Below are 15227 nucleotides of genomic sequence, written 5' to 3'. Positions count from 1 at the left end.
TTGTCTTTCGTTCGCTGAAAACCCACTTCCTTCCCCTGCCAAAATCAGCTGCTGACTCCTTTGATTGGACCCGTTGTGAAACAAAACAGATGTGCAGGTGATTGAGAACAGTGACTGTGCCCCACACAAGGGGTTTTTTCCAAGGAGACTCATCCAGGGCATATTTTTTTCTCCACTGTTTATATTTTAGAATTAGATTTTCACTCGGCAATCTGATAACCTGCCATGTACAGTCATTGCCAACAGGCTAGAGCCATATGCCTGTGGGCTCTTTGCAAGCTGCGCCCATAGGATCAGCTTTGACCAGAGACAGCAACACCATGCGGCATCTCTGCAGTGTTCCAGCTGCTGGGATAAACCACTAATGGTATTTCAAGACCGTTCAGTCTCGGGAAGTTTCAATAGCATAGCTGAGATTTCAGCAAAGCTTCCCTCCTCATTTCAGCTCCCTTTTATAGACCCCATGAGAGACCTCTTGATCCACTAGCCTCAGTCAAGCAATACCCATTACTGGGGGCATCAATGGGCCTTCTGCTCCCCCTCAAAAATGCAAATCTAAGTGAGGTTGTAAATAAGGATCTGGCAATGACCAGTGCTTAGAGCACAGGACTGGGAGCAGGGACTTTGAGGTTCTGTTCCTAGTTCTGCCACTTACTCATTTGGGATAAAACATTCAAATGGCTGCTGATTTTGGCTGCCTTGTTATTTGTCTGTCCAACTTGAGACATCCAGGGTCTGATTTTCAGAGACACTGATCCCCAGCAGTTCCCATTGATTCCATTTGGAGCTAGGTGCGCTCGTAAGCTTTGAAAATCAAGCACTGGGGAACAGATAGTCCAAAGAACTTAGCTCCCATTTAGGGGCCTAAATAAAGAGGTGAGATTTTCAGAAACACTCAGCTCCCTGCAGCTCCCTTGGAGAACAACAGGGGGTACCAGGTGCCAGGCACCTATGAAAATCGGGCTGCTTAGATAAGGCACCTTAATGGGAACTGAGCTCTTTTGGAAATCTGGCTCAAGGCGTCTCAGGTTGTGGAACCAAAACCTTGTGGCATCCCAAACCAATAGCCCCTTTGGCAAATGTTGGTCTTAACTTCTCTGTCTGTTTCCCCACACATAAAATATATTATTTCCCAACCTTGGTAAATCACCTTGAGATCCTCAAATGAAAGGAATGGTTGGTGCCAAGTGTTATACAAAGCAGTGGAAAAGCTAGTAGCTGAGCAGGTTATGAGACCATGGTTCAGACCAGTGATCTCAGTGGTTCAGGAGCCAAATTAGCAACCGACATGACCCAAAAGAGTTCCAGTCATGTGAATTAATTGTTTCATTTACTATAGTACTGTTCATATTTCCTCTCCATGGATCAACACCTTGTAGTGGTGGAGAGGCTTGCGTGTCTCAATGACCCCGAGAGCGATGCTGCCTGGAGTGATGTACTCCCTTAGGGCTACCCATGGCAGAAAGGTCAAGGGCGAGGTTCCAGACAAAGTGTGATCCAAGAAGTCCCTAATGGCAGAGCAGACGGAGGATAACTGTTGTGTTCTGTTACAATGGCTGTGAAGGTGGACGTAGGCTGCAGCAGATAGAGGATCTCCAATTGTCACAGTGCCCAGGCCATTGGTTTCAAGTCCTCTATCTGTCAAGGATAGCGTGGTGACTATTGTGCACCATCTCCCCACTTTAAAAGAAGTCCCGCACAGGCATCTTCCAGTTTTGGGGAAAATAACATTTGCACAAATCAAAAGTCTGATGGCAATCGGCGAGTGGCAACAGGAACAGGACAGCGAAATCCGGAAGTTCCTAGTTACAGAACGACACACAGGCGGTGGGTGTTGATACAGTGATCTTGCTCGAGGATCGAAGTGGGTCGAGCATCTCAGCAGCTGCACCCACAACTGAGCAGTCCTATTTAGGATCCACTCTGCTCACGCCACATGAGGAGGGGGTTAGAAAAGGTACCCTAAAAATAGTCTTGCCTCTGTTTTTCCTGGCTGGATAGGCTCATCTAGCAAGATCATCACCTCAGCAGTCGAAAATGTAATAAACTTTTCAACTTTGGAACTTGGAATGTACGTACCCTGATGGACAACTCAAACAGCGACCGACCAGAGCGACGTACAGCCATAATTATTTGTGAATAGAGTTGGTTTAACATCGATATTGCTGCTTTGTCCAAAACTAGAAGAGCTGATGAAGGGCAGGTGAGGGAGGAGAAAAGAGAATACACCTAATTCTGGAAGGGAAAATCTATGGATGAAGCCCAATTGCATGGAGTGGGCTTTGCTATAAAGAGCAAGCTCGTACGGTGCCTCTCTGAGGTACCAGTTGGCATCAATGACTGCTTAAGCAAAAATAAAGCCTGAGCTCCCCCAGGGAAATCCTGCAAGGGAAGGATTTCAGGCCCTTTCAGAAAAAAAAAGTCCAAACAACTAATCTCTGGAAGCTGGCGAGAGGATGGAAAGAGAAAGTGAGATCTTCTTCCCCATCGTATAAAAGCAGGCTCCCTTCTCGTGCCTCTAGAGCTAAATGAGCCCAGAACATTCGGAGGAGTAAGCAGAAACCAACCTGTTAAACCGACACCTCCGCATTCTCGTATAAATCATTCTAATGGCCCCCGCAGAAATGGGGCCTACTGTGCGCGTGAAGGGATCCCTTTTGGCCAAGTGTGTCTCCCGGGCATAGTGTAAACAAGCCTGTGACCGTTCCAGAAAAAGAAAGAGATCCCGGAGGCCCATGTCCAAGTGCGTATCCCATTATAACCAGCCCCGTCCAATGTGTCCTCGTCCGCTCGTTCAGACAAAGGCTTCCGAACTCCAGACGGTGTCGCATGTCCTTGCCAAGTGCCCACAGACTTCTTTTGACGGCGTCCACCTGGCTGATGACGACGCCATCAAATGGCTGGGCACCTTGCGCATAGGCTGATATGCACTTGTGGCAGTGAATGCAGAGCACGCCTCCTGGTTTAATGTGAGAGTAGAATTCTGGATTGGCAGCATTTTGCACGGGTGTAAATGAGAACACAAGATGCAAGGTAGTGGAGAATCAGTCCCCCCCCCATTCCCTTCCCCCCAGCTGCACTAAACTAAGTGGCCCAAATTTATCCCTGGCACAACTAGGCTGATGTCAATGAAGTTGCACAGCGGCCTGCCAATTCTGCCTGCCAATTCTGCAACATTGCAATACATTTTCCCTTGCTAATGCAACTTCTTTATACCCAAGCGCGAGCAGCCTCTTCCATTGTCAGCTTTTCCCTTTCCCCTAGAATTTAAACCATAACGTTGCAAATCAGATTGTTACTCACACATCACAGTGTGAAAGCAATGTGTATGCACATCAATGGCTTCTTGTGTTGTCTTTTGTAAACCACTTGCCAGACACTCTTACCATACCTCTGGGACGGCAGTGAACGGTTTTGCTGCACTGTTAGCATTTATTTCCCTTTTCAATATTGCCGTGCAGTTGACCCAAAATGTCAGCAAATTATTGCGGGCAATGCAGATAGTGTGAAATTCAACTCCTGCAGAGCATCACCCCAAGACCGCTTAAGTGCCACTTCCAGTAAGCCCCCTGAAAATAAGACTTAAGTGGGGCATAGTCCTTGGCATGACTCTGCACAGGGGTGAATTTCATCCTTTGTGACCACACTGTACGATGAACATTTGCCAGCTTTCATCAAGAACTGCTCATTCACAGGTTTCCCTCTGCTAATGCTCTTGATATTTTGACCCTCCGGAAGTTGGAGCAGTGTTGAGTTGAGGAGGAGGACGTTTTCCCCTCTGCATGTCTGACTGTTTACTGTAAACCATTCCAGCTGCCACTTTACCCTCCTACCTATTCATTCAGCCAGCAAAGGGTTTGTGTAAGTCAGACAGTGATCTTCCGATAATTGCATTGTGGGTGGGGATATGTGAGCCTGCAAACATCAAAACACCTGTCAAACAACCAGGGTGGAACCGGGTGGGATGGGGAGGAAGGGGTTCTAATGGGACGTAGTGCGTCCCAAATGGTTCCTTCATTTTTCTGTGAGCGACAGCTGATTTGGGTAGTCAGTAAAGGAAATCACAGCCACATGTACAATATGGAGAGCCAGTCTGGTTGCACACCACCGCATGAAATTTTGACCAAAAAAGAGATAAATGCAGATGAGTTCCTGAGCTTTTACCCCAATGTGTTCTGCTTCCTCTGCTTCGATGTTCTAGTTCATCTGAGAGTATCACCAACACTTACAGAAACTCGGGGTCATGGCCTGCCCTGGCAGGGACACTAAGAGGACATGCTGCAGCGTGAGTCTCTGAAGACTCAGCCAGATTTCCACCTGGCAGCGCAGCTCCCAGGGAAGATATGCTGCAGAGGCAACTCCACCGCCCTAGGACGGTGGGCCGCTTGCACTTCCTTCCGTGCCTAAACAGATCTGCTCAATTGTGCGGAGAAGAGTGAGGGCATCACATGGAGAGAAGGGAGTCCCTTGCCATGTAACCCCCTCCTCCTGAACTCTCATCATGTATCCAAGGACTGTCGGACACAATCAAACCTTCAGGCTGTAAGGGAAGCAATTAAGCCATTGTATCTATGAGCACTGTGTGTGTCAAATGCCAAAGACAGAGCAGGTCCAAGGGTGTTGCTCCACCATTAATCCCTAGTGCAGCACTAGCCCAATCTGCCTACTGCTCTAGTTACATAGCAATCTTGGTAAACTAATTTTATTCATCTATGCTGAGTTCAGGAACTTTAGGCAAAATGGGTGTGTCTGGTAAAGACCACATGGGTTGGGGCAAGGAAGGAGAATTCACTATAAACACTTGTGCTGATTGCTGTGTTCCCAGGGCCCAGACTTCGGCTACGTGACCAAGGAGCCTCTGTTCGAGGCTGTCACCAGTCTCGACTCCTTCGGCAACCTGGAAGTCAGCCCTCCGGTGACCGTCAACGGGAAGGCATATCCCCTGGGGAGGATCCTCATTGGAAGCAGCTTCCCCACGTAAGAGAGAGTTAGGAAGATGGCGTGTTTCAGAGCAATCGGGGGTCGTAAGGATACCACTGTTCTCTGTTAGCTGCCCATCTGTCTCCACACAGCTGGGTATATGGTGTGTGTGTGTGTGTGTGTGTGTGTATTTCTAGCCCGAGCAGTTCTCGATCCCTCTTGTAGGGTGAGCTGTGGTTGTTGACACCTCGTCAACAGATTCAGGGGATTTGTTTGGCCCGTCATAATTTTCCATCACTGGCATTTTTTAAATCAAGAATGGATGTTTTTTCTAAAAAATCTGCTCTAGGTTCAAACACAAATTGAGTCAGGGAAGTCCTGCAGCCTGGTTTACACAGGCCATAGCAGATTGTTACAATGGTCCATTCTGGCCTTGTAATCTGTAAATCTACGGAGGGGTGTGTGCAAAATCCAATTTGCAATTTAGGTTCCAATCGTCCCTCACAATCCCCTCTAAAGATCAGCAGTGTCTGGACTCCTCTCCAGTCGTGAGTGACTGTGGTTTAGCAAGGTCACGGGCTGACTCTTCTTAGCTGTTTTGGCCATGGCAATCGTTCGTCACCAACAATTTACTATGAAATTTTATCAGCATCACCTTGGGATGGATGTTAAGTGGGTCATGCACTTAAGCTGTCTGTCCGCACAGGAGCAGAGTGACCTTCATGAACGTATTTGTTGGTGTCTTTAGGAAACGCCAGTAGAAAAGGAATTGTTAGCATCACCACAATCTCTGTCTCTGCCGGGCTGGATGGGGATTGACGGGACAGTCACGGTTTTGGTTGCATCGCTTTTTTCTTCAAACCATCGTCATTGTCACTTTGTCTCCCATCTAAAATGTTATTTTCTTCTTTTTTTTTTTTTTTTTTTGCCCTTTGGACAATCAACCGCTAGATCTGCTGGGAGGAGGATGACCAAGGTGGTGAGAGAGTTCCTCTATGCTCAGCAAGTCCAGTCGCCTGTGGAGCTCTACTCTGATTGGCTGACCGTGGGTCATGTGGATGAGTTTGTGACTTTTGTGCCCCTTCCTGACAAAAAGGTGACCTACCAGGTGGCAGTTTTCCAAAGGTTACAAGGGAAAGGAACAAGCTTCAAGCCCCTGCTAGGTTTTTGTTGGAAATTTATCAAGCTCTTTGGGCATAATGTTTGCCCCATCTTTGAAAAAATGAAACTGAAATGGAAACCTGCCCCTGTTGTCTCAGGGCAGGGAAGGAGGCCGTTCGTTGATCTATTTGCTGTTAGAGGCATGGGCTGATATTTGCAAAAGCACCGATGGGAGTTCAGTCAGAGTTGAGTGTCTAAGGCCAGGCCTACTCTACAGGGCCCACGTTGGTACTGCTAGGCTGGCAGACACCACCAGTAGGCGTTCTGCCCGCGTAACTACACCACCTTCTGGATGACGTTCAGGGGCGGCGAGTTATATGGGCCCGTGGTCCCCGTGCTCCAGCAATATTCAGGGCCCGGGGGGCCCAGCTCCAACAATGTTCGGGGCCGGGTCTCTGCCCCGGCCCAGCCTGCCGCCCCCGGGCGTCCCTGCCTGCGCCCTCGGGGGCTGCCCCCTGCAGCTCCATGCTCCGCTCTGTGCCCGGCATCAACTGCCACCGTTGGGTCCTACCACCCCCCAACCACAAGTGCCAGGGCAACCTGACCCTGACCCTGCCCTTCTGCCTCGGACGGACAGACGGACCCTTCCCTTTTCTGGCAGGACCCTCCAGCAGCAGAGAGGGCCCCCCTGCCCGCAGTCACCGCTCCTGCCGCACGCTAGGCATGGGGCAGCCCCATCCCCCACCCCCAGTGAGGCTACAGTGAGGGGCAGCAGCAGGGGAGGAGGTGCACACGTGATGGCAGCCCTCCCCCGCACCCAGCACCCACCACAGGGGAGGCGAGGGAGCTTCCTGCACCTGAGAGGGGACAGTGGTGCGGGGTGAGTGTGCTGCCGAGGGGGTAGAGGGGGCTCCTCTTCTGGAGCTCGCTGCTGCCGGCGGGGAGAGGGCTGGTGGGAGTCCTCCTCTCTGGCCCCAGCCCCGGGGCAGCCTGTCTGCACCCCAAACTCGTCATCCCCAGCCCCACCCCACCCCAGAGCCTGCACCTGCAGCCAGAGCCCTCACCCCCCCCCCCGCACCCCAACCCTCTGCCCCCCCTCCTACACTCCAAACCCCTCATCACCAGCCCCACCCCAGAGCCCTCACATTTTTACGTTATTTAAAAAAATATATATCGGCTTACAAGGCAGGCTGGGGGGGTTCCAGGACTTGGACCCGTTCTGGGCACCACCAAAAATGATACAACCCTGCTGCCCCTGATGACATTAGTGTTGCCAACAGAAGCACTGCTCTCTCATCGTCATCACATCTACGCTGGGGGGGGTTTGCCAGCATAGCTGTGTCGGCTAGGAGGTGTGATTTCCCCCCCCCCCACCCGTTCCATATTCCTAGCTGACACAGCTATCCTTGCAAAACTTTGTAGTAGAGACCAGGCCTTTGTCCGCTAGATTCCTTTGATCATCCCAGGCCTTGTTCTGCCTGTGAGGCGCTTCGAGGCCTCAGTGATGTGAGACAGGTGCAAAAGAAAACTCAGCCTGCTCATTTCTGAATGAACGAGAAAGGTCTAAAATGTGGGCGACTAAAAGCAGCGAGTAGCTAAAGTGGCATAGGGTTAATTTAGCATTTCCTGCGGGCAAGACGGGTTCAGTGGGTGCTGCAGCTGCTCCTTACCCCTCAGGATGCAGCCCCGGAAGAGAATAGTTTGACTGCCGCGCCATCCCAAGAACTAGATCATTGACCGACCGAAACAAAAACAAGCCCGGTCAAAAACAAATGGCCAGAAATGTTTGCATCTAGACATGTATTAAATTCTTCTGCCTGTGAAGTGCGTGCCCTAGTGGAGCGGGTTCACTGAATTTCCCTTGCTCATTGCACAGCCATTATAATGGACAGTTCAGTCCTCTTTGCCACAGCTGCTAAGCAAACACTTTCTTAGTCCTTGTTTTGACAGAAGCGGCTCGTTGGCCTTAAGAAGATCTAGCACAGCTGGTCCTTACCGATGGCTCTTGAGAGCTTTGTAACCAGTGTCAGCGATTCCAGGACATGGGAGTAAATATATAGGGTTCAATGCAGGGTGAAAGGCGCCGGGTGCTTCTTAGGTTGGGAGGATCCGAGAAACTGCACCAGCGAGCTGTGGGTTTCCAAATCTTGATGAGGTACAATAGGGAGGCCGTGCCCAGTGGAATAAGAGGGAGTTATAGTAACCTGCCTCTTTCCCATTAGCTCCCTTGGCTCTTAGGGGCGGTCCCTGACCAGAAGGAGTTTGTGTTCAGTGTGGTGGACCAACTGTGCGTTTGTTACTGAGTTGTAAATTATTATGGCTGCTCTTGATTATAGTTATTTGGTGCTTTCCTCTTCGCGAGTCCCTTACTCCCTTCCTCCCCCTCTTTCTCCCAGCAGTTCCGGATGCTCATGGCCAGCACGTCGGCCTGCTACAAGCTCTTCCGAGAGAAGCAGAAGGAGGGCCATGGAGAAGCCACCATGTTCAAAGGTAAGTTACTACATACCTGCTTCCTGGCAAAAAGAGGCAGTCAGTAAGGGGAGACAGTATGGCCTAGTGGTGAGAGCAAATAAGGGTGATAGACGACCTGAGTTCCATTCCCCACCCTGCTACTGACTCATCCCAAGTCACTTAGCAGCTCCCTGCCTCAGTTTCCCCAACTATAAAATGTGGCTTCAGGTATTGACCCTCAGTGAATGGTGCAGAGCCATATATTACTGCATACCCCCAGACTCAGGCAACTCTGACTGTAACCCAAAACTGAAACATCGTGTCATCAGATAGGCCTTTCTGTCTGTGGAATAATTACTTTGAACTGGACATTCTATCTGAAGTGTTCCAAAGTATTTTTTTCCCTACAGATGCATCTGATTTCATGTCTTTATTTTCTTTGTGCTTCAGGACAAGCCAAAGGAATTAGCGCCCCTTTACAAAGAAGGGGATCTACAAAATGTTGAGCTGGCACATAGAATGTACTTATGTTTTCGTTTGAAATGTATCCAAAGTACTGTCATTTTCATCAGATGGGAGAAATTGATTAGGTCTCCGAAAGGGGCATCTAAAGTGCTGGGGGTTTTTTCCCAAAGAGAAGAGAAGATTTGCCAAACTGGATGAGGTCATTTGGTCCATCAAGTCAGACGTCCTGCCTCAAGATGCATCAGTGGGAAAAGCCCACGATGCACCTGGCCAATTCATCAATGATTTCCAAGGGGGAGTAAGAAAGGAATTCTTCCCTAATCCCGGAAGTGATTGTCTTACACTCGGAAGAATGAAGCTGATGTATTTTCGTTGTCAGCAAGCATGCTGGTTGTTAATTATCATAAGTTATCCAGCTCCCGGTATTTGACTGTCTCTAACCCCTACAGCAGCTGATCCCACAAGATAACCACCTGCTGAGGGTGCAATTCACAAATGTCCCACTCAAGCTCTATTTTGAGAAGTTGCGTGGGACTTCAGTGATGCATATGGTTTGAGTTGGCCCTCTGCATAGGGGTGAATTTCCCCCGGGGTGAAATGCCATTAAATCTCTGGGTTACTGTGTAACATGGAGGCCGTGAGACAATGATATATGGACCCACCAACAGTAGATATTTTAATGCTTCTGTTGACAGCTCTTGAAACTTGGTCCATAGTTTGCAAATTGCAGATTTTTTTTTTCCAGCAGCTTTTCTCCCATATAGGGCCTGACGTGCCATGATTTATTTTGTGCCAGCTCTGCCAGGGACTTAATCTCTCATTTAGAAAGAGGAAGATTACCGAGATAGTGCAGCTGTTGAATAGCGTTCATGAGCAGTAAAGGTGTTAGATGGCTCATAGCACACAAAGCAGCACTGACATTTCAGATTCTTTGGACTGAACAGTTGGCTTGGACACCTTCTGATTATGAGTTCTTCCCTTAGGATGAAATTCCCCCTAGTGTCAGGGACAAGTGCACCACTTAAACTCTTCAGCCCATCTCTGGTGCAGGCCTAGGTACTGACACAGCTCCCATCACCATAGTTACTGAGAGCTTCGTCCTCACAACCCCCATATGAGGTAGAGAAGTATCATTAGCCATGTGAGGCCCAGAGGAATTAAGGGCAACATTCTCAGGATGAGCACAGCTTTTAGGTGCCTCTGGTTTTGAGGACACAGCTTTAGACCATGCTCACCTGATTTTCCACAATCGTTGAGCCCCTACAGCCCCAGATGAAGTCCACAAGAACCCTGGGTGCTCAGCACCCCTGCAAATGAGCGTCTCCAGTCGGGCACCCAAAATCACTGGCCGTGGTTAGGAACTTTGGCCTAGTTGGTTATCTACATGCGGGGGAAAGCCCAGAGCCGCCAGCATGTGCTAACTCCCACGTGAACACTTTGGAAGTATATTAAGTTAAAGTGCACAAAGACACTCTTAGTGCGGAGCAAGAGTGTCCACCCAGGGAGTTAATTTAGAGTAGTTAATGCACTTTAAAGTCACACCCTATCTGACTCCACACTAACTTCCCTGTGTAGACAAGCCCTTGATGACTTGCCCAATGTAACATAGTGTGACAGAGACAAAGCTAGAACTCTCGTTACAGTGTGTACGGTAACACCCGTTGTTTCATGTTCTCTGTGTATATAAATCTCCCCACTGTATTTTCCACTGCATGCATCCGATGAAGTGAGCTGTAGCTCACGAAAGCTTATGCTCAAATAAATTTGTTAGTCTTTAAAGTGCTACAAGTCCTCCTGTTCTTTTTGAGGATACAGACTAACACGGCTGCTACTCTGAAAGCTAGAACTGACTCCCAATCTCCTTAGCTGCCGCGCAGTGCCTTGACCACGGGACTTTCCATCCTGATTCCAGAAACCTCTGCTTGTATCAACTATTGTAAAACAGAAGGTCTGGCTCACGCGTCACTATGGGCCTGCTCCAAACCCACAGAAGTTGGGGAGGGGGGAGTTGTTCTGTTGACTTCAAGATCAGGCCCTGTGTCCTTTATAATTATTGATGGACCTGATGTAAATTCAAAGTTCAGGGTGTTCTGATCCAGGGCGTTGGTTTGACTCAACTTTATTCATAATTTTAAGTACCTTGATCAAGGCCCCTGAAACTCCAGCATGAACTGGAACGTTCTAGTATAGGGTGCTTGCTTTGGCTGTCATTTCATTAATCAGATGGCTGATTTTGTTTTCTCTGTATAGGTTATTCTGGGGCAGACACAAAACGGGTCACCATTAACAAGGTCCTGTCCAATGAGGTCATGGTGCAGGAGAACCAATACGTACAGGTAAATAGCTACCGAGGGCTGACTATGGGGCTGTGGCATGCGGAGGACATCCCAAAAGGCGCTTCGCTGCTGCTGGGGAGGGCAAGGGGGAAAAAGGAAGATGGTATTGTCCCATTGAATAAATATGTGGCACAAGAAACATAGCTGGCAAGGTTAAGCTAGTGGAAGCACGGGGGGGGGGGGTCATTGTAGGAGCTAAGAGTTTGCAAAGGCAGCATTTTCATTCCCTAGTGGGAGGACTGATGAAAGGAAACCTTCCTACTCTCGTGGCTGGCGGGCAGTCACTGCAACGGGGTGAAACTGAATGTCCTGCAAAAGACAGGAGATCAGAATGGATGATTCATAGAATCATACATTAGGGTTGGAAGAGACCTCAGGAGGTCATCTAGTCCAACCCCCTGCTCAAAGCAGGACCAACCCCAACTAAATCATCCTAGCCAGGGCTTTGTCGAACCTTTGTTAGAGGTTTTTAAGGATGGAGATTCTACCACCTCCCTAGGGAACCCATTCCCGTGCTTCACCACCCTCCTAGTGAAATAGTTTTTCCTAATATTCAACCTACACCTCCCCCACTGCAGCTTGAGACCATTGCTCCTTGTTCTGTCATCTGCCACCACTGAGAACAGCCTAGATCCATCCTCTTTAGAACCCCCCTTCAGATAGTTGAAGACTGCTATCAAATCCCCCCTCACTCATCTCTTCTGCAGACTAAATAAGCCCAGTTCCTTCAGCCTCTCCTCAAAAGTCATGTGCCCCAACCCCCTAATCATTTTCATTGCCCTCCGCTGGACTCTCTCAAATTTGTCCACATCCTTTCTGTAGTGGGGGGCCAAAACTGGATGCAATACTCCAGATGTGGCCTTACCAGTGCCGAACAGAGGGGAATAATCACTTCCCTCGATCTGCTGGCAATGCTCCTACTAATGCAGCCCAATATGCCATTAGCCTTCTTGGCAACAAGGGCACACTGTTGACTCATAGATTCTAAAGCTGGAAGGGTCCATTATGATCATCTAGTCTGACCTGTGTATAACACAGGCCAGAGAACTGCCCCAACATAATTCCTAGAGCAGATCTTTTAGAAGAACATCCAATCCTGATTTTATAATTGCAAGTGATGGATCCACCATGACTCTTGAAAACTTGTTCTAATAGTTAATTACTCACACCATTAAAAATGTACACCTTATTTCCAGTCTGAATTTGTCTAGCTTCAACTTCCAGCCATTCGATCAGGTTATATCTTTTTCTACTAGATTGAAGAGCCTGTTATTAAATATTTGTTCCCCATTTAAGTACCCTGGCAGGTCAAGTCACCCCTTAACCTTCTCTTTGATAAGCTAAATTAATTGAGTTCCTTTAGTCTATCACTGTAAGACATGTTTTCTAATCCTTTAAGCATTCTCATGGGTCTTCTCTGATGTATTGATCCCTTCTGGCCTTCAACGCCATGAATCAACACTGGGACAAGGGAGTGAAATAAGCAAATCTTCAGGTCTTTAAGAGGGACCTGGGCAATAAATCTCCAGGCTCTTTTGGGGTCTCCTGACCTGCTTCGAGAGTCGAGGATGAAGATAAATGTGGTGATCCTGTGTGCCAGCTGCCTGGAAGTTTTCACGTTAGCCTCATTCCTTGAATTTCCTGTGGGGATCTTGCACTGCTAATGCAACTGCACCTTAATCATGCTAGAGAACCAAGCCAATTTCAGTGGGAGCCGAGATTACCCTGTCATCAGATAATCATAAAATTGTAGAGCTGGCAGGGACCTCAAGAGGACATCTAGTCCATCCCTCCGCACTGAGGCAGGACCAAGAACACCTAGACCATTCCATACTGCTGTTCCACTTGTTGGACCAACTTGTGCTTGCCCATATTAACCCTCTGATTATCCTCCTTCTCTTCACCCCTCACCCACTCCCAGCGCTGCATCGATTGGAACAGAGACATCCTCAAGAAAGAGCTCGGGCTGACTGAAAAAGACATCATAGACCTCCCGGCGCTCTTCAAGATAGACAAGATGGGCAAAGCCATGGCATACTTCCCCAACATGGTGAGAGAGGCCCCTCCCCTGGGACCGGTTGGCTCAGGGCCCCACCCATTCTGTTTCAGTGTTTCAATAGGGTGCCTGTCATGATCGCTGCAGGTACACAGGCAATATAAATTCCACGATATGTGCCAAGTGTCCACAGCCGACGCTGAAATGAACTACCAAGCCCAAATGACCCTTCTCCTGAGAACAAAGCCTAGGGCCAACGTTTCCTAAGAGACTCCCTGGTTTCTGGGGGGCCAATTTGGGACTCTGTGGGTCTGATTTTCAGAGCTGCTAAGTACCTGTAACTCTCACTGACTTCATTAGACGTCACAGGTGCTCAGCCGTTCTGAAAATGGGGCCCCGAGGTGTCTCCTGTTGGGCACCCAACATTTAGTGATTTTTCTTTTTTTTAATTTAGGCCTAAATAAATAGACTGACCTGGCCTCTTGCCCACAAGCCCAGCAAACGTAGGATCTTGCAGACCAAGGAAAGGGAAGCAAATCTCAGAGTTAAGAGCCCCCTGTTCAGAACACTTTAGCCTTGAACTCTCAGATATTCAAACCCAACTTGAGTAGCCCAGCTGATCCACTGTCAGGGTAAAGCGCAAAGGAAGGGACAGAGCAAAAGATACCATATCTGTGACCTGAACCATAAAGTGCTAGATTTATAGTGCTAGATCAATACTGCAGCTGGTTGGGAATTTTCCGATGGAATTTTTTTTAAATCAGAATTAAAAAATGGTCCATCAATTTGTTGAAACCGAAACTTTTTGTAGGAATGTAACAGTTTCTACTCAACTTTCATTGGGAAATGTTTCTCATGTCCAGAATGGAATTTCTGGTCAAAACCAGAGAGACAGCCGAATTACCAACTGGTTAGAACAGGAACTTTTCCCACATCCAGGTGAGTGCTGTAGCCACCAAGCTATTCTGGTCTCTTCTGTTTTTTTGCAAACCATTTCAAAAGGTCACAGTTTCATCCTGACCCTGAACAGGAAAAAAATTTAAATCGTAAAAATTTTCACAGGACAGGAAAACCGTTTCCCACCCATCTATCATCAGCACCTTGCATTGCACCCAGAGGCCAATGGAAAGCAATGCAGTCTCCAAAGCACATGAGCAATGTGCTCCATGGATGTTTGTTGTGACCTGTAAGTTCCTCAGGGAAGTCATGGAGGGACAGCAAGACGTCAGTTTTACCTTTGCTTCCTACCTTGGTTACTAGCCTTACTATTCTATATGTTAAGGTGACATTTCAATCAAAACATATTCAAAACCCCATACATGCCTTGGCATTGGCTCCCCTGAAATGCAACCCTGGATCTCCTCCCTTATTACACAGGTGAACATGATTGTCCTATCTCAAGACCTGGGAATCCCAAAGCCATTCGGGCCAATCATCGAGGGAGATTGCTGCTTGGAAGCACATGTCCGCTCTCTGCTGGAGCCACTCGGGCTGATGTGCAGCTTCATCGATGACATTTCCTCCTACCATAAGATGCTGGGAGAGGTCCACTGCGGTACCAATGTCCATCGCAAGCCCTTCTCCTTCAAGTGGTGGCATGTGATTCCCTAGCTGCCAAGCAGGTGGAGATTCCTGCAGTCGAAGCTCACGTGGGCACTGCTTTTTTTGTTGGTTGGTTGGTTGCTTGCTTGAGCTTGGTCGAGTTAATCGCTAGAACTTTGGTATGGAGTCTCGGTGCTGTGCTTTGGCGCCTCTGTGTGTGATGTGTTTCACCCATTAGATGGGAAGGTCCTCCAGCCACACGCCTTTCTGGTTTGCATGCTGCAGGTCCCAGCCCATTCCATTCTGGTTTTTTTCAAGCCCTTGGAGATTATGGCAGCTGGAGGTTGAACTGATCAGCGGCATTCTACCAAAAAAAGATTGATAGAAACTATGGTAGCAAAAGCCATCTTCTGCTG

The 15227-nt window shown here is 48.4% G+C and overlaps 1 protein-coding gene across 4 annotated transcripts in view; it reads left to right on the top strand.

Annotated features, from left to right (window-relative positions):
- Positions 1-14904, top strand: part of LOC142000809 (protein-arginine deiminase type-2-like) — a 64545-nt gene extending 49641 nt beyond the window's left edge. For 3 of the 4 annotated variants that reach the window (XM_074975391.1, XM_074975394.1, XM_074975393.1), the window contains 6 exons: positions 4826-4977; positions 5872-6016; positions 8418-8511; positions 11188-11273; positions 13195-13323; positions 14647-14904. In XM_074975391.1, the coding sequence (XP_074831492.1) occupies positions 4826-4977; positions 5872-6016; positions 8418-8511; positions 11188-11273; positions 13195-13323; positions 14647-14880 (840 nt within the window). In that variant the 3' untranslated portion in view covers positions 14881-14904. The remainder of the gene's footprint in view (positions 1-4825; positions 4978-5871; positions 6017-8417; positions 8512-11187; positions 11274-13194; positions 13324-14646) is intronic. The other variant, XM_074975392.1, reaches the window with a different exon arrangement.
- Positions 14905-15227: the final 323 nt, after the last annotated feature.

Source organism: Natator depressus, chromosome 18, assembly GCF_965152275.1.
Source record: "Natator depressus isolate rNatDep1 chromosome 18, rNatDep2.hap1, whole genome shotgun sequence".
Lineage (NCBI taxonomy): Eukaryota > Metazoa > Chordata > Testudines > Cheloniidae > Natator > Natator depressus.
The sequence above is the reverse complement of the archived record's forward strand: the minus strand, read 5'-3'. Positions and strand labels throughout refer to the sequence as shown.